The 22,532-nt window shown below is 35.0% G+C and overlaps 1 protein-coding gene across 3 annotated transcripts in view; it reads left to right on the top strand.

Moving 5' to 3' along the window:
- RB1CC1 (RB1 inducible coiled-coil 1) overlaps positions 1 to 20,341 on the top strand; it is a 73,208-nt gene extending 52,867 nt beyond the window's left edge. For 2 of the 3 annotated variants that reach the window (XM_051774193.1, XM_051774201.1), the window contains exons 16-24: positions 3,474 to 3,633; positions 5,775 to 5,883; positions 6,005 to 6,245; positions 7,822 to 7,873; positions 8,937 to 8,984; positions 14,230 to 14,288; positions 16,108 to 16,244; positions 18,931 to 19,001; positions 19,352 to 20,341. In XM_051774193.1, the coding sequence (XP_051630153.1) occupies positions 3,474 to 3,633; positions 5,775 to 5,883; positions 6,005 to 6,245; positions 7,822 to 7,873; positions 8,937 to 8,984; positions 14,230 to 14,288; positions 16,108 to 16,244; positions 18,931 to 19,001; positions 19,352 to 19,429 (955 nt within the window). In that variant the 3' untranslated portion in view covers positions 19,430 to 20,341. The remainder of the gene's footprint in view (positions 1 to 3,473; positions 3,634 to 5,774; positions 5,884 to 6,004; positions 6,246 to 7,821; positions 7,874 to 8,936; positions 8,985 to 14,229; positions 14,289 to 16,107; positions 16,245 to 18,930; positions 19,002 to 19,351) is intronic. The other variant, XM_051774209.1, reaches the window with a different exon arrangement.
- The last annotated feature ends 2,191 nt before the right edge of the window (positions 20,342 to 22,532 follow it).

The following is a 22,532-nucleotide window of genomic DNA, read 5'->3' as shown; positions in this document are numbered from 1 at the left end:
TATCCTTTGCACTGTAGCAGCATGCAGTGGTTTAGGTTTTAGGTTAGGCTGGTGAATTTCTTTTGCTGGCTGACTATACACCAGGTTGGTGATAATGGTGTCATGGAAAATTGTGTTGGAATTTATATAAGATTGGCTGAGAACTGTCTCATGACCACCTGGACTTCCATTGACTTTTGCTACTCCATTTATGTATTTCAGGGTCTTCAGTTTGAGCTTCATAATGAAGCACAAATGTGCAACATAATCTTTAAGAACATCCTAATGTCATTGCTTTTCTTTGTTAATTTCTGCAGAGATTTTTCATTTTTAAAATACCTTTTTCCCTTGCAAAGCATGCGTATAATTATTCTTTCTGACTTCTTTTATCTTATCTACTTATTGGCTTGTAATGCCTCTCAGCAGACTAGATTATGTTGTTATGGAATGGAAATAGTAGAATTTTTCAATGTGACTAATGCTTAGCAGTTGTATTTTATTTTGAAATGCTAGAATTTGTCATTTATGTTTTTGTAGTGTAAATGAATGCAGCAGATAGATCTTATTTATAAAGTACCTAAATAGAGAATTTTTTCGTAGGTATTAGGATATACCAAGTATGTGAAATGGGAAAAGATCAATAAAATGGACAGAATGGGCATAAAAGCCAGAATAATACTGCAAGACATGAGTACAGACTCAAGTTAGCTTTTAACTTTCAAATATCAGTGGAATGTTAAAAAAATAAAGCAGAGAGGAAGTTATGCAGAGGGTCCAACATGCACACAATTCACTTACACCCATTGCAAGGGAAATGGGAGTATCTGCTTCACTTGAGTTATCTGCTACCTCAGGATTTTCATATGCAAACATATCCATCATTAAATGATGTTGTGTTAGTGTCTGTTTTATGTCAATGTATGAAAAAATGCATCAAGGTAATATCACATTCTTTGAATTAAGATTAGAATATAATGAAACTTAAGAACAGCCCTTCTTTTACTTGTTGGAAATATTCTCTCAATGAAATATGATGAAATGAGAAGAAGAATGATAAATTTTATCTTCTTTTCCTTTTCTGTGTATTAATGCACTGTACAAATTTGAAAAACTTGACTCAACAGGAAAAAGATGTAGCTGTGTCATCAGACTTTTTAAATCCACCTACACTTAAATTTGAACTTCTGAGCACAGCTGTGTATCTTCTTCTCCAAACTGGATAAAACAGATAATAACTTATTTCAAGGAAATATTATCTACTTCAATCTGAAGAAGTGCTGTTAGTTTGTTATAACTTCTGTCAAGTAATTTGATTTTTAGTGTGACACTGAAATATTTATTGCCTCTTAGAGCTCCTTTTTATGCCTTTATTCTGCTGTTAGTTTTTTTCTCTAGGAATCAAGACATTCTATGTTTTATCTCCAGAGATCATGTTTATTGAGTGAATCTGTGTTAATGTTTCCAAGTCACTGTTTAGTTGTTTGATTTTTGAGTTCCTAAGACCCCTAGCTATGTCAGTAACTCAAGTTGACTTGTTATCCTCAGTCATTGTTAAGCAGTTAACTTGTAATGGTAGAAACCAACTTTTATTTGGCACATGCCTATATGTTTGCGAGATAAACATTCTTTTCTGCAAGAGTAATGTTAGATTATCCATTCAGAAGGCACAGACAGAGAGATGGATTGTTAAGTTTGACTGGAGTATGCACTGGTGTCAGGACTTTAGTTTTTGAACTCTCATGTAAACTAAAAAAAATATTTTGAGGCGACAAGGAAATGTTTGTGATCGTGCGTTACCAATGTATGAAAATTAACGTGGTTTGGTGTGTCTGAAAATCAAGTGGTTTTGATTAGGAAAGATAATAAAACTGCAAGGCATTTGTAACTCTCCTATTTACCTTATGTAGTACTGGCCAACTGAAAATTACAAGTTCTCTAATGACTTTTGTTGTTAAGCAGTTTGCTGATCAGTTAAAAGATTTATAATATTACAAAGGATATTAAAGATAAAATAGGAATCCTGACTGCTTTGAAAAAGAAATTACTTTTTTGGTATTTTCCAGCCTTGGTATTGTCTATCCACTTCTGTCACTTTTGCAGTAGTGAAGCTTCTTCAGAGAGCACATGCTCTTTCTCCCTTAGCTAGGCTTCGTTTAGAAATAAATTGGAATTTATTCAGGCACAAAAATGTTTTTTTTCTATGGGTCAAAAAAAGATTTACTTGGGTTTTTCATGACTTACTTTGTTCTCTGCTTATTTTACTTCTGATTTCTGGAATATCAAAGGTTGTTTTGCCACTCTAAGAACTTCAGTTGGCTTTCAGAGCTCTTTTATTTACAACTTCTTATGGGCTTTTTAAGTGCTTAGCTGCTGCATAATAGTTTGTATCTTCAGTATATGCCCATGTAACAGAACAGTGGCAGCATTGTTAAATATGTCCTCTTTCATCTTAGAGTAGTACAGTGTTTACTTGCAAAGAAACCCCAATGTGAAGATATGTGCTTTTGGTATCTTGAAAACAATAAAAAAGTTAGGCATTGTCACTAATGCTGTAGTTGTCAAGACCTTTGCAGATTAAATCTGTAAACCTAAAGCCTGATACAGTGATGAGCTGTAAAAACTAGTAATGTGGGAGCATTCTTTGAAGAACAAGAATATCTTTTACCTGGCTGTCATTTGTAGTCAGTAGTCCAGGCAGCCTATTTGAGAGGCAAATGATTCCTGCTTTGGTTTAGTGCAGCTAAAAGATTTGGGTTTAAATATGATTCTGGTGTAGAAGAATAATAGAAATTTAAAATAATACAAGTTTTCATAAATGTTACCCAACAAAGGGATTTCTCTATTCTGAAATTCTTCAGTGGTGGTTCTTGATAACTCAAGCCAAAACAGAGAAGAGCATAGTTAATGTTTTTGCCTCAGTGATGGAAAATACTTGGCCTATGTAACATTTTCTGTTTCAGAAACCATTTACGATCATTATCCTTCCTGCCTCCATAACTGTTGACGCTTTTGTCCCTTTATGATTCCTGCTGTCCTCCAGATTTTGCAGTCCAGAGTTTTGAGTTTTGTCTCTGGATTCCTAAGCATCAGATTTACTGCTTAATTCTTTTAATTATGTGAGAGTTTTGAAGGTGTTGTATTTTGATATACTAAGAATCTTCATGAAGTTGATCGGTTTTTGTTCTTTTTACTACTTTCCACACCTTCTGTTATGTTTAGAAAGGTGTAAACGAAAGCCTTCCCCCTCAACAAAACTTCAGTTAGCCAGTGTAGTGCACTAAACAAACAGAATGCCCAAGAGTAAGAACTGGTGAGATGCTCATGACTAAAAGGTAAAATTGAATAGTAGTGACATAATTGTAATCGGTATTTATTAAATATTTCAGAAATAATGTCTCACAATGAACTTCTGACTTTTTGTGTGTTTGCTTATTTCATGTACTCTGGGACTCAGTATATGCTGCAAATTTAAAGCCCAAACATTTTCTTTTAAGTCCTCCTGCTGAATCATCTGCTGAATCAACTTTAGTTGCTGAACTTCAAGAGAAACTTCAGGAAGAAAAAATGAAGTTCTTGGAGCAACTTGAAGAACAAGAGAAAAGAAAGAATGAAGAAATGCAGAACATCAGAACATCACTCACTGCAGAACAGCAGGTAAAGTTGATTCTTTTTTTTCATTACTTTTGCTCCCATGACAGTTATGTGTTCTTTTGCTGTTTTGAAGTTGGAGTGGGGTTTTCTCTTCAGCTATATAAGACTTTGACATTCTGGAAGTTTGCACCAGGATATGATGTGTTAATGGGATCCAACACTTATACATTTAAAAACAAACAAACAAAAAACCCAAAAACACACACCCCCCCAAAAAACCCCAAAACCAAACAAAAGCCCCAAACAATCCACAAACCCAAAAATAAAAAAACTGACAAAGAAACTGGGCTATCCAGATTCAATTTTTGTGGCTTCTTTTACTTGAAATTTTTATTCATTCATCTCTTTAACTGCAGAAAGATACCAGTTACTACAAAATTTTGGACAACACTCTATATTTGAAATACTAATTGATTTGGAATGTTGCTTACTGGCTTTTAAACCTTGTTTGCCTGGACAGGTGGTGTTTTAGGTTTAAAGCTAACACTGTATTTTACATAATGAACTTAGAAACACTACGTACTCCACACCTTGATACAAAATCATACTGCACTAAATTAATATTTTATATCTGTATCCACACATCTTCCTTTCCAAACGTCTTGAGTTCTTAAATTAAATCTCTGTTAGCAACAGCTATTATCTACAGCTTTGTTGCGTTTAAACACCAAGAGAGGATTTTCTGTTTTAAGCACCTCTATGTACTCTAGCTATGGTGGGATCAAATAAGGACAAAGAGACAGGGTAGTGATCAGCCAGCTTGGTGAATGCTATGAATCACTTGGCGCATAGAACACAAAATTGCAGACAGCTATAAAGAAGGAATATTACTGAAATTCTTGGACTGCAAGCATTAATACTGAGGTGAGCCTTACATAGTATATCTAACAGAAATTTTTTCCTACATGGGTAACTATTAGTTTTATTTCTCATCACAATATTCCTTACTATTCCATTTTACTCATTATCTAATAGTATTCTCCATTTTTGCAGCAGAACATGGAAGGGAAGGTTCTGAGGTATTCACAGCAAATTCTGGGGAAAGCTGGAACTTTTTATTAACAAACAAACCACCCCAACAAAACCAAGCAAACAAATACCTTAAACCCAGAAAAGTGGTGTATCAGTCAGTGCTAACAGTTAACCACACTGGCTCTGCTGATTATTGAATATTTTGAGTATTTAACCCCACCTTTGTCTTTTTTGTCATTATTTGTTTCCTCTGTGAAATTTTCTTAAAGGTGTTACTTATGTTTGTAGTCTGATGGTTTTGTTATGCAGACATATGCCAAAGGCTGCTGTGCACTATGTAAAGTGTGTAGCCTGCCAAATATTTTCCATTTTAAGACTGAGAGTTGGTATGGATAGGTCAAGACAATCTTAAAATTCACTGAAAAAGTGAAATTAATTTAAAATATCATTTTGATAGGTGGTGTTGGTAGGTTTTGTCTCTCTTCAGCAGCGCTGTAAGAGTAAAAGGGGTGAGGGTGCAATGATCAGTAGAAAGATTGAATAAACAGAAAGAGTTGTTGGATTGAGACTGACGGCTATGCTGGCCTCGTTTTTTATGTTCAGTTATTCAAGCTATTAACCAGGATTCCTGTATCTCTTTTGCATTAATTAATTGTTCCCTGAGCAATTAATGCATGACTTGAAATTTATTGTTTAGATTACAGTATATTAATATTTTTCTTTGTTATTGTATGTGACATATCCTGATTCATTTCAGCTTTGTCTTACTAATTTTAATCTTTAAAGTAACTGTTTTACATACAAAACGTACAGCTATTTTACATTAACTGAAATATAAAGTATTATAATTAAAGAAGAAAACAACAACTTGCAAATTATTTTTTGTAATGATTTCTTTGTTGTACTATTTGTGTGTACTGGGCCTGGGGGAATGAGAGAGTTAAAAATAAAATAAATTTTAAAAAACTGTTACGGAGAAACATCAAAATGTTGCAGGCATTGTATCTCTTCACCAAAGCAATAAGTAAATAAGTTTTGATTCCTTTTTTAATTATAATTTAGAAAACTGAAATGCATGCTGTCGTTTGTACTTTTTTGTTCCAGTGATGTATTTTGCATTATATTTATACAGTACATTTCTTATTTCAGTAATAATTCCTTTCTGTTTTCAGACCAACTTTAACACTGTTCTGGCAAGAGAGAAAATGAAAAAAGAAAATATAATTAATGATCTTAGTGACAAATTAAAAGTGCTTACACAACAGCAAGAAAAAGATAAGGGTAAGCAAAGTTCTTCGGAAGTATTTGTCTTCTCTAATAGGACTATTGTATTCGCTGCATGTTGGTTTTGATCCTTAGTGCTTGCTGTTATTAAAAGCATTTCTGTTTATTTGTGTCATAGATTTGATTGAAACACTTTCTGAAGACCGAGCTCGCTTGCTTGAAGAGAAGAAGAAGCTTGAAGAAGAAGTTAATAAACTGAGAAGTAGTAATTTTTCTCCATCAACCTACTCGGCAGCAGCATCAGAAGCTTGTGGAGCCTGTGCAGCTGATGTTCCCACTGACACAGACAGATTGGTTTCTGACTTTGGGGCTGAAGGGAGAATGGACTCCACAATGGAAACCAGTATGATGGCTGTGCAGTAAGTATGGGGCATTGTAGTAGAAATATACAAAGCACGCACCTGTTCTAGAAGCGTACGCTGTTGGCTGTTGTGGAGTACAAATGAGCACATTTAACACTCTTTCCACCTTTCCTCCTAAAATTATTCTTTTAAGTGTACATGAACATACAATTGTGGTGTCACAATCATCAGAAATGTGTGAGTTTGATGACTTATAAGTATACAACTTAAAGCCGAAACTTGGCCTCACAGTCATGAGATGAAAAAATAGATTTAAGTATACCAAGTGTAAGTTAAACAGAAGAAGAACTGTGATAGTGAATGAGTTGGGTGGCTACATGAACAGTGTCTCACTTTCATGCCTCTAGCTTTCTGAACAATCCCAGACTTCTTCTCCATACCTTTTACAGAAGCAATGAACCTGACTGGGAAAGACACAAGGTTTTTGCCAGAGGAACAAAAGCAGAGTTGTCAGATACACTTCCATTCACTTAATCAATGTCCATCACAACATATGCTGCCCTATCCCAGAATTGCATACCCAGAGAACTAAACAGCTTTGTGGAAGTGAGGAAAACAGTTGTTGCTTACCAGACTAAGCTTGCACTGATAATAAAATAAGGAAGTACCCTGTCATTAGAAGGAGAGATGTTTCTTACAGTAATCATTCCAGTCTTGAACTCTCAAAACAGATTTACAAAAAAGAATAATTGTAAAGGTAAGCTTGTGAACAAAAAAATTATGACTCAGTGTATTAAAAGTCAGGTAATATACTGAAATTAATACAGATATATGTTGACTACTTCCTATTACATGAGAACTAAACAGCCTTTTAGCTGAAATGAGGTAATGATTAGCATGGCTTAATTATAATTTGCTACAAGTTCTACTTGGCAGTTTGCTTGACTTATTTCATCCCAAAACTTCTATTTTCTTTTACCAAGCAAATCAGTTTGGACTATAAAATGCATTGCTTCTTCCCTGTTAAACTGCTTTTAAAATACCTTTTAATTGTTTTAGGAATTGCTCTCTATATTCTTAAGAAATTTCTTATTGCGATGTGAGTATTGTCTTATCGTGACCCAGTGTTCAGTTTATGAGACAGATAAATGGCAACAATTAGCAAGTTCACATTAGTGTCTCTAGGAAAGGGTCCCAGGGCACTCTAAACTACTTCCCAATAGCCTTTAAACTACAGACTAGGAAAATATGACATCACAGAGCTGAACTGCACTATCAGGAGTTAACTGTCAAAGCATTTGGAGCTGTATCTTTCATCCTGGTGGGTTGAAGATATTGTGAAATACCAAGAAATGTCCCTATCTAACTTGATAGACTAATGAATGACTGAAAGTTCACTGGCTTGTTGCAACAAAGAAGCTCCTTGGTTTAAAGAAAAGAAAAAAAATCCCCCAAAACATGCCAGAGACGTCAATGCTGATTCTTAAGGTATCTTTCTGGGCCGTTCCATCTGTGCTAGCAAATATTATAGCACACTTCACTGAGTGAAGATGGTGGGGGTTGTGTGGAAAAGATATTTTTGATCATGAAAAAAAATTTCATTTTTAACCTATCCATTTTCTTTCTCTTCTAGTGAAAATGTCCATATGTCTGAAGAAAAGCAGAGGATAATGTTGTTAGAAAGAGTAAGTAGATTGTTTGGGAAGTGAAGTGTTACAACTAATTACTTATAAATATGTGCATGTGAAGTTGTGCTGTCATCAGTTATATGATCTGATGCAAGACAGTGTCTGCAAGGATTATAAATATAATTTCAGGACATGTTTTTTCATTGTACTCTTTTTGGATCAGTATAATTCACTGAAGTAATTCAAGAGAAGTATTAGTACATTATTCTTGTCCTAGCTTTATTTTGTTCTGTTTATGTAGGCTTCAGTGTGAATGACTCAGATGTAATATTTCTTCTTAGAAGTGACAGGTGACATTGATCCAGAGAATTTCTGCAGTAAAAAAAAAGTTGTGATTACTTTTTCAAAATAAGACATACAAAGCAGCTGGACAGGAATTAGAATTGATTTACTGCTTTCTCATGGAAATGAATAATTTCTCTTAGGCTGTATTCTGGGGAAAAGATAAGATTGACCCCTAGTCGTTACACTACAATATTTCAGATGCTAGGAAATTTTAACTGTCCAGTCATGTCTAACTCCATCTCAGTTGCCATTTTAAAGTTGACTGTAAAAAAACAAAACAACAGTATCTTTAGCTTTCAGCTTTCTAGAATCATTTGGACTAAAATCTCTGACCAGACAGAGAAAAGTAGTGTTTTCTGTTGATGCATTGTGGCACTCTATGATGCAAGTGCCTGGATGTTACTGGCAGAAGTGCTTACCTGATTTATTCTGTCATCTGATTATAAAGGATTTGTCATGGGTAGAAGCTTTAATGTAGTGATATATTACATTTCTTTTGCTGTTCTATCAGTGACTTGTTTTTCTAACTAAAAGGAAAATATGAGTATGAAGGTAAATACAGCTTAGTAGTGGGTTTTGTAGCACTGGATAATTGATAGACTTCAATTTTTTTTTTTTACATGTCTTTATTCAAAATATATTTTGATAATTGTTTTAGAATTGAAAGCTGTAGTATTGTATAAGTAGTCGGGCTCTAGTCATATAAAAACTTTTTTTAAATGTTTGTATTGTATAAAGTGTACTAGTTAGCTCATCAGATGAGATTTTCTTTCAGACTTTGCAGTTGAAAGAAGAGGAAAATAAGAGATTAAATCAAAGATTGGTAAGTATTTGTGCAAGGCATGTTTTAAGTTTTGTGAAAAAATGAAAGCTAAAAAATATTAAGTCTGCTAAAATCTAAAAATGTGTATTTATTAATTTCAAAACTGTTTTCAATGTTAAGGCAAGAGGTAAGTAACCTGATAACCTTTCAAAAGTACCTCATCTTAGCAGTCTTCTCATGGAAAAGATTCACAGGATGGGAATTATCAGGACTGGAGAGAAACAGAGTTTTTCCAGAAAAAAACGTAGAACATTCAGGCTTGGGGTACAGGGCTCAGTTTTTCAGCAACAGTAGATTGACGGCCAGTTTACAAGAATTACATTAAACCTAATTAAGAGCGTTAGTAATAACATAGAGATGGTTTTGGGAAAACTGCACTTGTCACTTTTGTAAGGTGTGAAACTCTTAATTCTACCTATTTTCCCACTGGAAATGCAAACAGCCATTGTCTTAAATGCTTAAGTAATAGTCAATGCCGATGGCAGGAAAAAGAATATGGTAACAAAGCACCCTTGATTCCTGGGCTATGAATCCTTCTTTTATTTATCCTTGCTAGCAGGTCTCAACTTTAAGTCTTTAAGAAATTACTGTGTGTGGGAAACAAGATACATGGTTTGGTTGGACTGGCCATGATGATCTCGCCTTCTTTAAGTGACCGGTGATATGTAGAAGTGTGATAGAAACTGATATCTGTGTAATTGGAAGTTACATTTCATAGCAGAAGTGTTTGATAAGCTTCTCCAGTAGAAGTTAGCATATTCTGTGAAAAATGTCGAGTTTGAAGAGACCCACAAGGATCATTGAGTCCAACTCTTGTCCCTGCACAGGACCATGTGCCCAAGAGTATCATCCAAATGCTTCTTGAAATCTGTCAGGCTTGGTGCTGTGACCACTTCCCTAGGCAGCCTGTTCTAGCACCCAACCATCTTCTGGATGAATAACCTTTTTCTAATATCCAAAACTTCCCCTGACACTTCAGACCATTCCCTCTGTTTCTGTCACTGGTCACCACAGAGAAGAGATCAGTGCCTGCCCCTCCTCTTCCTCTCACAAGGGGGTTGTAGACTGCAATGAGGTCTCCCCTCAGTCTCCTCTTCTCCAGGCTGAACAGACCAAGTGACCTCAACTGCTCCTCATACAGCTTCCCCTCAAGGCCCTTCACCATCTTCATTGCCCTCCTTTGGACACTCTCTGACAGCTTAATGTCCTTCTTATACTGCGGCACCCAAAACTGCACACAATATTCAAGGTGAGGCTGCACCAGTGCAAAGCAGAGTGGGGCAATTACTTCCCTCGACTGGCTGGCACTGCTGTTCCTGATGCCCCCCAAGGACATGGTTGGCCCTCCTGACTGCTGGGACACTGCTGACTCATATTCAACTTACCATCAACCAGGAACCCCAGGACCCTTTCCACAGTGCTGCTTTCCAGCATCTCATTCCCCAGTCTGTACATGCATCCAAGGTTGCCCTATCCCAGGTGCAGAATCTGGGACTTCCCTTTTTTGAACTTTGTATGGTTGGTGATTGCCCAGTCCTCTGATTTGTTGAGGTCTTTCTGCAGGGCCTACCTGCCTTTGAAGGAGTCAACAGCTCGTCCCAGTTTTGTGTCATCTGCAAATTTGCTTAGTATCCCTTCCAGTCATTTATGAAGATGTCGAAGAGCCCAGGGCCTAAGATGGAGCCCTGTGGAACCCCACTAGTGACAGGTCACCAGTCTGATGTTACCCCATTCACTGTCACCCTCTGTGCTCGACCTGTGAGCCGTATGCTCACCCACCACCATGATGTGTTTTTCCATGTGTGTGCTGGACAAAATGTCCAGAAGGGTACTGTGAGAGGCAATATTGAGAGCTTTACTGAAATTCAAGATTACATCAACTGGCTTCCCTTGGTCAACTGAGTAGATTACCTTGTCATAAAAAGAAATCAGGCTTGATAAGTAGAATTTTCCTCTCATGAAGCCATGCTGGCTGTCACCAATGACTGTGTTGTCTTTCAGGTGTTTTTCAGTATTCCCAGAATAATCTTTTCCATAACTTTACCAGGCACTGAAGTGAGACTGACAGGCCTGTAGTTTCCAGGGTCCTCCTTCTTGAAAACTGGGACAATGTTCACCAGCTTCTGGGACCACTCCAGAATCCCAAGACTGCTCAAAAATCATTGAGAGAGGTTGTCCGTTGACATCAGTAGCTCTTTGAGGATTCTGGGATGAATGCCATCAGGCCTCATAGATTTGTAGGGATCCAGCTGGAGCAGCAGATTCAGCACAATTTCAGGGTTGACTGAGAGCTGATCATTCTCATAGGGCACTGAGACCCCCTTGGTCTGTCATCTGTGTTGAAGACAGAGGCAAAGAGTGTTAAACACCTCTGCCTTGTCTCTCTCCCTGTTTATGAGTTGCCCCCCCCCATCCTTTAACTGGCCAATTATTATATTTCAATACTGCCTATTGCCATTAAGGTATTTGAAAAAGCTCTTTATTGTCCCCCATATTTCTGTCCAGCTTCAGCTGAGCTTTAGCCACACAAATTTTCTCCTTATGGCAACAAGCAGCATCTCTGAATTCTTCCTGTGTCACTTGACCTTGCTTCCACTGTGCATACACCTTCCTTTTTTGCCTTATTTCGAGGAGAAGATCCCTGCTCAGCCAAGCTGGCCTTCTGCCTCACGTGCTTGACTTCCACCATTTGGGAATGGCATGCTCCTGTGCCCTTAGGAGGTAATGTTTGAAAAGTGACCAGCACTGATGGACCTCAGCACCTGAAAAAAACATTTTCCTGGGGGACCTGACTTACTAATTCCCTGAGCTACCTGAAGTCTGCTCTCCTCATGTCCAGAGCTGAGGTTTTCCTGGCACTTTTCCTCCTGTCAACAGAGATTTTAAACTTGATTGCTTTGTGGTCGCTGTGGCCAAGATGGCCAGCAATCTCCACTTCACTCACGACATCCACTCTGTTGACAAGCTCAAGGAGAGCATCCTTTCAAGTCAGCTACCTTAGGACCTGTTATATTTGTTCAGGGTGTGAGAAAGTATTGCAAGACACTTAAAAGCATCTTTTTTAAAGAATTTTTTTATTCCAATTGTTAATGAAGTGCACAAAAGTTATTTCAGTGTAGTTTTTTACGATGAAACTCAAAACGCACTGGACATATTTTTAAACCTCTGTGGATTTCCTAAATTTTTGATCCCTTTTCATCTCAGAGTAAAATAAAATTGAAGAAAATGCAATGTACAAGACAATAGAAGATTCTTTTTGTTGTTATGGTTAATACCAAGCGATATAGGAGAAACTGGCAGTTTATTGATCCCTAAAAAATTCAAATTTTATTTTTAACTGGGCATAGGAAATTAATACCTTTTCAATTCTTTACTTATAATCTGGTTTTTTACAGATAAATTTATTTTTATTTTTGTTCTCATCCTTTTTCCCTCTCTTTCCCAATGCACTTATAAAACTGAAATATACATCAACACTTAAATATCAATGTTTATTTCTATTAAGCTTCTTCAGATATGCAACTTAGAAGGGGATCTACTAAATAAAGAAAATCTTTGAGGGTCACTATCTTTTACAGAAGAACTTGTGGGTTACCTCTGCAAGGAATAAAAAATAAAAAGGACCTTATTTTAGTACTGGGAGTGTTATTACAGGATTTTTTTATTTTATATGAATTACTGAGAAAGGGAACCTTTTTTTCTGTGTAAAGGCCATAAGAACTGTATTCATAAAAACATTCTTTACTAAATTTTAATGGAATTATTCTTAATATTCTCATTTTTTCTGTTTCCCTTAAAATTAGAAATTAAGGAAAAATACAGAAATCAGGCTAGTTTGCATTTTAATTTAACACTTATTCTAGTTTTTAAAATAGCAAGGAAATCTCTGATCTTAGTATCTGAAAAGAACTCTGTCACTTTTGTGAACAATCAAGGCAAATTTGACAACGTTCATGCTAGCTGCAACTTTTTCAAGAAATAAAAGTACAACGTGAATAAGACAAATGTAACCTCTAACAAAAAAAAAAAACTCTGAAGTTGGATCCTCTAAAGAAATCTGCTGAAAGCATCATCAGAATTTGAGAGCTTTTTGTGTTGTACTGCATTCAATTTGGACTCATTCTTTGAAGAAATGTAGAAACTTAATTGTGAAAAGGCTTCAAGCTCATGTGAAGACAGGCTGGTGCTGCCTCTGGGGAAGGCAGAGGGCAAGACTGACAATAGGAAATATGGTGTAGGGAGCAATATTTGAGTTACAGCTGAAAAATCATGTGCTAAACTTCAAGTATGAGCAATCTAGATCTGAATAGCTTGTATAAATAATCCAGGAAGTAGGAATGAATGGAAAATCTGCAGGACCTCTAGTCAGAGTTTCTCCAGAGCAATTATAAATTGTCTTTTGTAAGGAAGTTACCCGAGGGTAGTGAAACGGATACATTTACGTCAGATCAACTTCTCTAGCTACTTGCCTGCATGTGGGCCAGGTATTCCTTCGTAGATAGAAAGTAGTGTTACCCACTTTCATTTCTCATTATCATTGTTACTGTAGAAAGTTTGTGTACAGTTATATTTATTTTTAGGTCTAGTTTGTCCTACTGAAGTTAGTCCATGTGCCATTAATTTAAATGAACTTAAATATAGGAGAATTCTTATGTTCAAAACCGCATATAACTGAGCCTTCGTTTGGTCTTAGTTGATTTGACTCCAGTTTTATTCCAGGGAGTGCTGATCTGTCTTATTACAATAAACTTCAGATTTTGTGACAGTTCTTAGAAAAACTGAGAAAACATATTGAGTTCAACATCTAGAGTTTAATTGTAATAAATATGTTTAACCTTCAGTGTTCTACCATTAGCCTTTTCTAGTACCAGTGGCTTCTGTGTTACACGCACAGCTGTATCATAATAGATCTTGTGTATGCTCAGAATAAATCTTCACTGGCACTGATCTGGAAAGCCCTTCTTAGTTTTAAATAATGAGGGAGAAGTCAGTTATGCAAGAAATTTCATAATCAAATGTAGGTCTTAAAAAAAAAAGGCGCAATAATGAAACCCTAAAACAAATCACAAACAACCAAACCCACTACAGAACAGGATGAAAAAAGTATGCTGTTTTTTGAATGAATATAAAATCTGCAAGACTAGACACTGTTTGAAATCAAAAATTGTCTTACCATATTCTTACCTGTAATGTACATTTCATCATAGCTTGTCAATACTTTATAGCTTTTCTCTTTTTTTTATAGATGTCCCAAAGCATGTCATCAGTATCCTCAAGACATTCTGAAAAAATAGCAATTAGAGAGTAAGTACATGTTAATTTTCTTATCAACAGCTGGATATGCTTTCAATAAAATAAGTGTATAGTCAAAGAATATCACAATTCTTCTGTTCTTGCTCTGTGGTGAAAAGATATATAGATCTTCTCTATGTTTCAGCCATCAGCTATTGAAGCATCCCAGTTGAGCGTACATCAAATTTTAGAAAACGAATTTGTAAACAAAAAACCAGCCTTTCTGAATTCTGTATGTCAGTGACTTTCTTGAATTCTGTAGCGTTCTTTACACAGGTTATATCAATAATACTTCATGGGATTTCCAGAATCCTCCCTGAGTTTTCCTTTAGATTACTCGTTGTTTATCTGTAACCTTGAAGTCGTGCAAAGAGAAAGTAGAAAGAAATCTGTTCACCTTTGAATATGCATAGTGCTGTATTATATTACGAGAGGAGTTTTAACTTCCTGAAGTCTTCAAAACTCTTGGCTTATCCTGACAGAATGAAATTAAATCAACTCAAACATTTTGTTAGGTATTGTCAATCTGTTAGCAGCTGCATTTGGAATTGTTGCTGGAAAAAGAAATATTCTTGCAAAATATGAAAGCTACAGACAACTTCTCATTATCAGACTTATAAATTACTTGAGTAATATAAGAAATCTTTTTGGTAAGAAAACTAGCACAGATTATTCCATTCACGTTTTCTGAATTGCACCAGTTTGCATTTTTATTGTAACAAGATCAGTGTGTGAAGGATTGGTTTTTCCCTTGAGAATCTGAATATTCTGGTGACTCTCTTGGTAGTCGTTTGGGAGGAAACATGGTGAAAGAAGTTGTCTTTCCAATAGAGATGTCTTTAAGTCAATATAGCCAGTCTTCATAATAAGTCCAGACAGAAAAGCCTGGAATATTGTTTATTTAATCAAAAAGTGAACTTTAAAGAAGATGAGCTAAATTTTCTAGATTTACTCATTTGTCTCTGACTATGTATCTGTAGTCTCCTTTGATGAAGAAGAGTTTTCTGCTTTCTTTGCCGCTTCCTCCCCCGTCCCCAGAAGACTAATAATATTTATTCTTAGAGCCCCCCTCATGATCTAATGCCTAATTTGTAGCTATTTTAGAATTCATTTCGTTAATGGCTAAATAATTTACTTGCAACACATTTGCACTGTGGAAAAGAAGTTTGGAGATAAAAAAAGTTCTTTGAATTATTTTACTGAAACTTGGCATGAGAACTTGGTGGCTTCTTATGTTACCCTAGTGTCAGGAAGAAGCAGATTTTTAAAACTTTTTATGTAAAGTCACCACAGTGTTTATTTTGCTTTTAATCCTTTGATTAAAAATGGGCACTTCATTCCTTCTTTGTCTCGTGTGCTTAAAATTTTAAGATTGAAAGTACATAAATATTTTGCTGTATTTTTCTATGTTCTAATTAGCTTCAGTTTAAAACATCAAAAGAATGTTTGTAAACACTGCTGTAGCGATGGTTACCTTAATTTTGGGTGAATAGAAATAATGCAAAATTAAATCTTTATTTTTTTTGTTAGGCATTTCTGATTATTTTTCTTAAAGCAAAACTGTCAGTTCTTTTGAAAAAAAAATAATTTGAGCTGATTGGTGTAGTACATTTCAAAAATGCTTTTCAAAAGATAGCCTGGTTTTGTTGACTTGAAAATGTAAAATGTATATATGTTGGTGTAGCAAATAGAAACATCTGTTCTGCTCTTCAACTAAGTCTCAGTCTGTGCAATACATGGGGAAAAAATGTAATTAAGTGTAATTAATGTAGTTTTAAGCTTCTATGCTTTTTTTTATTTAAGTTCTGTGATTTTATTTTTTTTTCCTCAGTTTTCAGGTTGGCGACTTGGTTCTCATTATCTTGGACGAAAGGCATGACAACTATGTGTTGTTCACTGTTAGTCCAACCTTGTATTTCTTGCACTCAGAGTCCCTTGCTGCCCTGGATCTCAAACCAGGTGAGTGTGGTAAGTGTCAGATTTCTTCCAATTACTAACTCCTCCTACAAATAACACTCTTCACTTTCTAATGCTTAGTAAGTGATTTTATAAATATATATGTGATAAATATGAGAAGCATGTAATACAGGTAGTTGTCAGCTATCTTTGTAGCTTTTGCTATTTGTTCTAATGCAAAATATTTTTCAGGACAGAACATTTTTAATCAAAAATTTATATAAATGTTAATATCTTGGAAAAATAGGGAAAAGTATCTGCATCTTCAAAGAAGCTGTAAAAAAAAAAAAGAGGGGGGAGAAAATGCCATTTTTTGTACACACAGAGAGTATGTTAACATTCCCATCAGGTTACTTCAACTACTTAGTAGCATGAATAATAAATAACAAAATGTAGACAACAGTATATGGGGATTTGCAAGCAATATTTTTGCTGGTTGTTTTTCCACCAAATTCAAATGGTATTTAGCAAGGCTAATAAGTTTTCATAGAACACTTTCTGTATGGTTTTTTTTTTATGTTGATGGCACATTTACTTTTTTTTCTCCCTTAATCTACAAGGGGGTTTTTTGGCTGTTTTTGGCAACTGTGTAAACATAGCTAAATCAAAATCTTTTTAAATGAGGAAAAATAGCAATGCTTTGCACTAAACTATGAGCTACATGAAATAGAATCATGTAAATGTCTTTAAACTGTCATGTGTAGTATTTTTTGCAAACCCACCTGTGCTCCCAACTTTTCGGAAATGTCTAAGAATACACATTAAAAGAAAATTTAGTATTCATTCTAAAGTGAAAGTTTCTACATGTTATTGCATCTCACAAGCTGTCAAATTATTTTCAGTGAGCAGACTCACAATAGATTTCAGTTATGATGAAAGATGATAGATCTTAAATAATTGTGTAGTCTCCAGAAGACCGCCAGTCCGTATCTGAATTCTGAGTCTGATGAAGGATGTGTGCCATGTGTCATCTGTGAAGCATAAGGGGAGAATGCCTGTCTTAGTTACAGGTGTAATATGTTCTGAACTATGGCATTAGTAGTGCATACGTAGCTATGTCAAATATGGTAGATTTTCATACTGTTGGTTTACATATATAATGTAAAAGCCATGTCAGTTGGTATGTTACTGTGAGTATATAATTCACTGTCCTGTTTTCAAATGGACTTAGCTTGCTCCATTCCTTACCACTTGCTAACTAGTTAGTCTCAGATTTGAAGAAACCGCACATACAAAAACCAGTGAAGACTTACCTTTTGCTTGAGGAACACATTTGTCTCTGTCTCAGTGCTCCAGGAAACCGTGTCTTCTTGATTCTATTCCTCCATCAGGGAAGTGGGGAAGAATGAAGTCCAGAACACCAGTTGTATTTGTGATAGGTTAAAATTGATATGGATCTAGGTAATGCAAATTATTGTTTTAAGGGCTGCCAAAATGTTGCATCTAAACCTGACCTTTTGTATTAACAGGCATATCAAATTGTTAATTCTGTATAGATCTACCTAAACTATTAAATGTCAGGGATCTAGGCTATCATAGGATGTCTCTACTTACATTACGATGGCTTAAAATGTTATGACAACACTGAAATTGGTTAAGGAAGGACCACATGGTTTCAGTGTTGTCCCTTTGGGATATGGAAATTTCCATCTGCAGATGTAGGGAAAAGAACCCTGCATCTCTCTCGCTGTCTCTGTTAGATCAATGAAGCCTGTCAGCCCAGGAAATTCTAATTAAAAAAAGAGGTTTTGTAATTTAAATATTAGCTGTTGAGCATTCAGCCCATGTGTGAGTTCTTTGCACTGATTATAGGTAGGAGTGTGGAGCAGAACAGAATCTACTCGGCTACTAATTGCCAGTTTAACCTTGAAGGCTAATAAAATTTCAAAGTGTGGTTCTTGAGTGAGTCATGTTCTAGTCACTACATACAGTATCTCATAAATAGTCACACTTAGAAAAGCATTGATTTGGTTATTATGTATAGGGTATGTGATTTTTTTCCTTCTATTTATTTTGATATTTTCTTTATGCTGTGGTTAGTGATAGTTAGAAAAGAGCAAAGCTAGTAAAATGGATGTAATTTCTTGGAATACAAGACACATAGTTTTACTTACTGTTAAAGAAATAGATATAAGCTGGAAGTTTATTTATGCCCACTGTTGCTCTTTTAATCTGTCACTTTATTATTGTGGTTTTTCAGTCTTCTTTCTGAATGGTATCAGGTACTCTCAGAAGACTGCAACCAAACCTGACAGACTTGTAGGGCTCTGAAACTATTATTTATGAGTAACTAATTTCCATCACTAATATAGAAAAATAATCAAATGTTTCAGTAAAAGTAATAATAATAGCTGAGTATATAAGAATTTGTCCTTTGAAATATTTCAAGAAATTTTTGCCTTCAGTGAGACCAAAAGGTCAGACTTGGTTAGTGAGAATAATTTTGATTCATTAGTGAGTTTCAGTTTTGATTTGCTATTGTCTTCTCTAATATTAGTTTTTAAAACAAAATTTGAACTGAAAAATCAAGTTTTCGTTTGAAAATGCCAGTAAGCTGCCTTGATATCTGAACTTAATGTTTGTTCATTTATTAAAAAAATTGAATTTTTTAAGAATTTCTGCTTTTAATGAAAATGGAATGTAATATCCTGTTACCTGTAGTTGCTTATCTAAAGTAATAAATATATTTTCTCTTTAGCATCAGGTGCATCTCGGAGACCTTGGGTGCTAGGAAAAGTGATGGAAAAGGAATATTGCCAGGCAAAAAAGGTAAGGAAATAGTAATGGAAAATCATATGCAGTTAATAGAGAAGAAAATCAGTTTAAATATTTGTAACAATTGTGACAATTTCTGCCTAACAAGTTAGATGAAAATTGCCCTGAGTTCTGCTATTCCTGTTCTTCTTCTGCCTCAGTGAATAGCAAGAGAAGGGGAATTAGAAAAGGGTTCAGTGAACAGTGGATTAGGTATTTGCATCCACACTGCCCAAACCTTGCCAGACTCATAAGGGTCTAGTAAACTCTGAGAGGTGGGAATCAGTTTCTCCTTAAAAATTTGAAAATCAGGAATAATCCCACATGGGTTTCTAATTTGTTGTTTCGTTTTTTTTTTCTTGTAGGCACAAAACAGATTTAAAGTTCCTTTGGGTACAAAATTCTACAGAGTGAAAGCAGTACCATGGAACAAGAAAGTATAACACAACAAAATTTTAGTTCCTTCTGTCTCCATTCTTTTTTTGACTTGTCCTTCAGTGCTTTCATTCATCGCTTCAAATACCAGGCCATCTTTTTATACTGAGGTCATGAGACAAGATACGTCATTGATGTACTGCTCTTACTTTTTAACAGGTGACATTTTAGAAACAAGAAATTCATCAAAAACTCTGGCCCTAACTGCTTTGATTTTTTTTTTTTTTTTTTACCCAGATAACTTTAAGAGTGTGGACCAAATGAGTTCATTTTCTCGAAGGGCAACCACCTGAAACATGGTTTGTTAGCCATGTTAATTGCCTGTTAAATATACATTAGCTTATATTTAGATGTTAAATGTTAGTTACCATTATTACCAGCATATGTCCTTTTGTGAAATCATTATCAAAGTACTTGCACTCTTTAACAGATTCTTTATATGTGTAAAATTCATCAACTATTTAAAGAGGAGTGTTCATTGCATGCAGATAATCATATAATTTTTCTTCAACATGAGTTTGCCTCAGTAGATGAATAAAAATAACTACTGCAGCTTGTTTCATTACATGAAAATGCTCTTTAATGTTAAAAAAACCCTTGTAATTTGATAGACTGATTTTGAAAATCAGTCACAGTTAGATCTGCAATCTTCAAAAGCACTTTCAATGGATTGATCACACAGATTCTGAAGGGAAGACACCTGTGCCGTTTGTTGAAAGTGAAGCACTTGTTCTTCTCAACAAAACAGAAATCTTGTATTAATCTATTTAGAAAAATCATATTGATGAAATTGTATTTCATGGTTGAGTTTCAGGAAAAAACTCATTGTACATTAACCATACAAGAGTCATTTAAGTAACAAATTATTGTAATTGTAAAAGACATGTAGAATTTTAAAACAATAAAGATTTGAAACCATATGTGTTTGAAGTATTTGTGTGCCTTTAAATATTAGCTCTAATATTTATTTCATGTTAATCTGTTGCAGCTTCTCTGTGATTTCTCCAGCAGTTAGATTACATAGAAATACCCAAATTTTCTGCGAGAGGTAGTAATTTTCAACAACATTTCGGAATTGCAAGAATTACCTTGTAATGATAAAAAAGAATTTAAGTAGACAGAAATTTTAATTTTGTCAACATATTAAATGAATAAAGGACATTTTAAAAATAGTTTTACTAGATACTTTTTTTAAGTGTCTTATTTATTTTTAATAACAGCATAAAAGGGTGTACAATAAATGTGTAGTCAATGGTAAGTGGAATTATGGGTTCAACTATGAACTGATGCCTAGGAATTAATCCACAGAGTTAATCAACTTTTGATTTATCTTCAGAAGGTGTGGGGTGGAAGAAAAGAGATAAGCGAGAGAACAGAGATAAATATTTGCTTCTGACCATGTGTTGCATATAATATTTCTTCAGACTAACAAGTCCACTTGAATACCCAGAAACTTCTGTACATGCTTTATTTAAAATTTTGTTCCATAACAATTTTAAGTTCAGATTTTTATGAAATGCATGGGCTTGTAATTGTATCATATCTTTGATTAAATAAATCTGAGACATTTGATCTCTGGAAAAGAGAATGTCATTTCATCAAGTAGCGTTCTTCTCTGATTGTTAAATGTACTAATTTACGTACTGACTTCTTAAAATTAGTTCTCAGAAATGCACCTTTTTCTTCAAGAAATAGTTTTACCATTGTTGAGTACTGCCCAGTGTCAAATACATAAATATAAATCTACAGGACACATTTAAAGCATAAAAAAAACCCCAACCACCAAATGAAACCAACAACCCATGTTGCAATGGGTTTTTTAATCACTGAATTTTTGACCTAAATGGGAATTCAGTTCTGTCTGCAACTGGTGTAGTCTTGTTCCTATAGTCAACTGAGTCACAAGTGGTTTAAGAAGTTGTACACACACTCATTCCTTTTAATATGCCAAGTGTTTAGAAGCCTCTATCTTTTAACCTGTTGTTAAAACTTTCCCAGCCTCATAATCTCTACTGCTGTGAATATTATTTGTTCTTCAGTGATTAATTGTCTCCTGGAAGCCATCAGGCTTTGCTAAGAGGCACAGAATCCTTCCATTTCTGGGAGGACAGTTATTCCTTGTGTAGCAGTAATGAATCTGTGCGGCACTGGGTAACCCGGCACTATAATGTAAGACCCCACTCTTTTGTTATTGAATAGTCTACTTCAAAGATAAGTGAAATGACCTGTAGAATTTTCTTCATGGAGGAAAGGATGTGTTGTTTGTCAGGTTCTTCAAAGTTGGATAAAACTGCTAATTTGGTGATGGTCCTACATGACAGAGTACCTACACACTGCAGTTTCTTTAGGACATACAAAAATAAATGTTTTTTCTGATAATCTAATGTCATTAAGCACTAGGGCCTGTGTGTGTGTCTTGCTGCTCTGTGTTGATGACATACCGTCAAGTTCATTTGTTGCAGGCTCTGGAGATGGTGACCTGAGTGCCAAAGAGAGGTGAGTACAGAACTCCATGCTGAGAATTAAAGTCAGAAATTCTTTTGTCTTTGTTTAAAAAATCTAAACTTTCTAGTCTCAGTTTATTGTTACTAGGTTAAAAAAATATATATTTGAGCTTATGGACAGTAGCAGTGATGATTTGTGGTGCTATGAAAATAAGCTTGATTTCTAGTTTAAGATAGACAAAGGCATGATTGACATTTATATAACTCAGAAACACATGAACAATATATGAAAGTGAACTTGTGAAGCACCTAAATAAATTGATTAAAATAAAGTGCTGTAATGCAAACTATGGGGGAAGAAAAAGTCCTTCCCTGCTGATATCTGCCACTTAAAAGAACACCAGGATGTATCTGTTATTGTTACATGACATCATATTTTTAAAATATAAATAAACAGCAATGGCTTTGGTTTTTCAGAATATTTGTCATGTGTTTCATTTTATAATCTTTATGTATATTCAAAATGGAAATTCTGTCAAACAAACTCCTAACATATTCAGTAATGATTCTGAACAGTCATTGAGAAAAATGTAGTTTACATATTTTTTGTATGTCACAGCCTTACTAGTTCTTGAAACTATGTTTGTTATGCACCACCTATGTAGTT

Source organism: Manacus candei, unplaced genomic scaffold, assembly GCF_025592945.1.
Source record: "Manacus candei isolate 608988 ecotype Guabito, Panama unplaced genomic scaffold, ASM2559294v1 h1tg000008l, whole genome shotgun sequence".
NCBI classification, from domain to species: domain Eukaryota; kingdom Metazoa; phylum Chordata; class Aves; order Passeriformes; family Pipridae; genus Manacus; species Manacus candei.
This window is presented reverse-complemented; position numbering and strand designations above follow the sequence as displayed.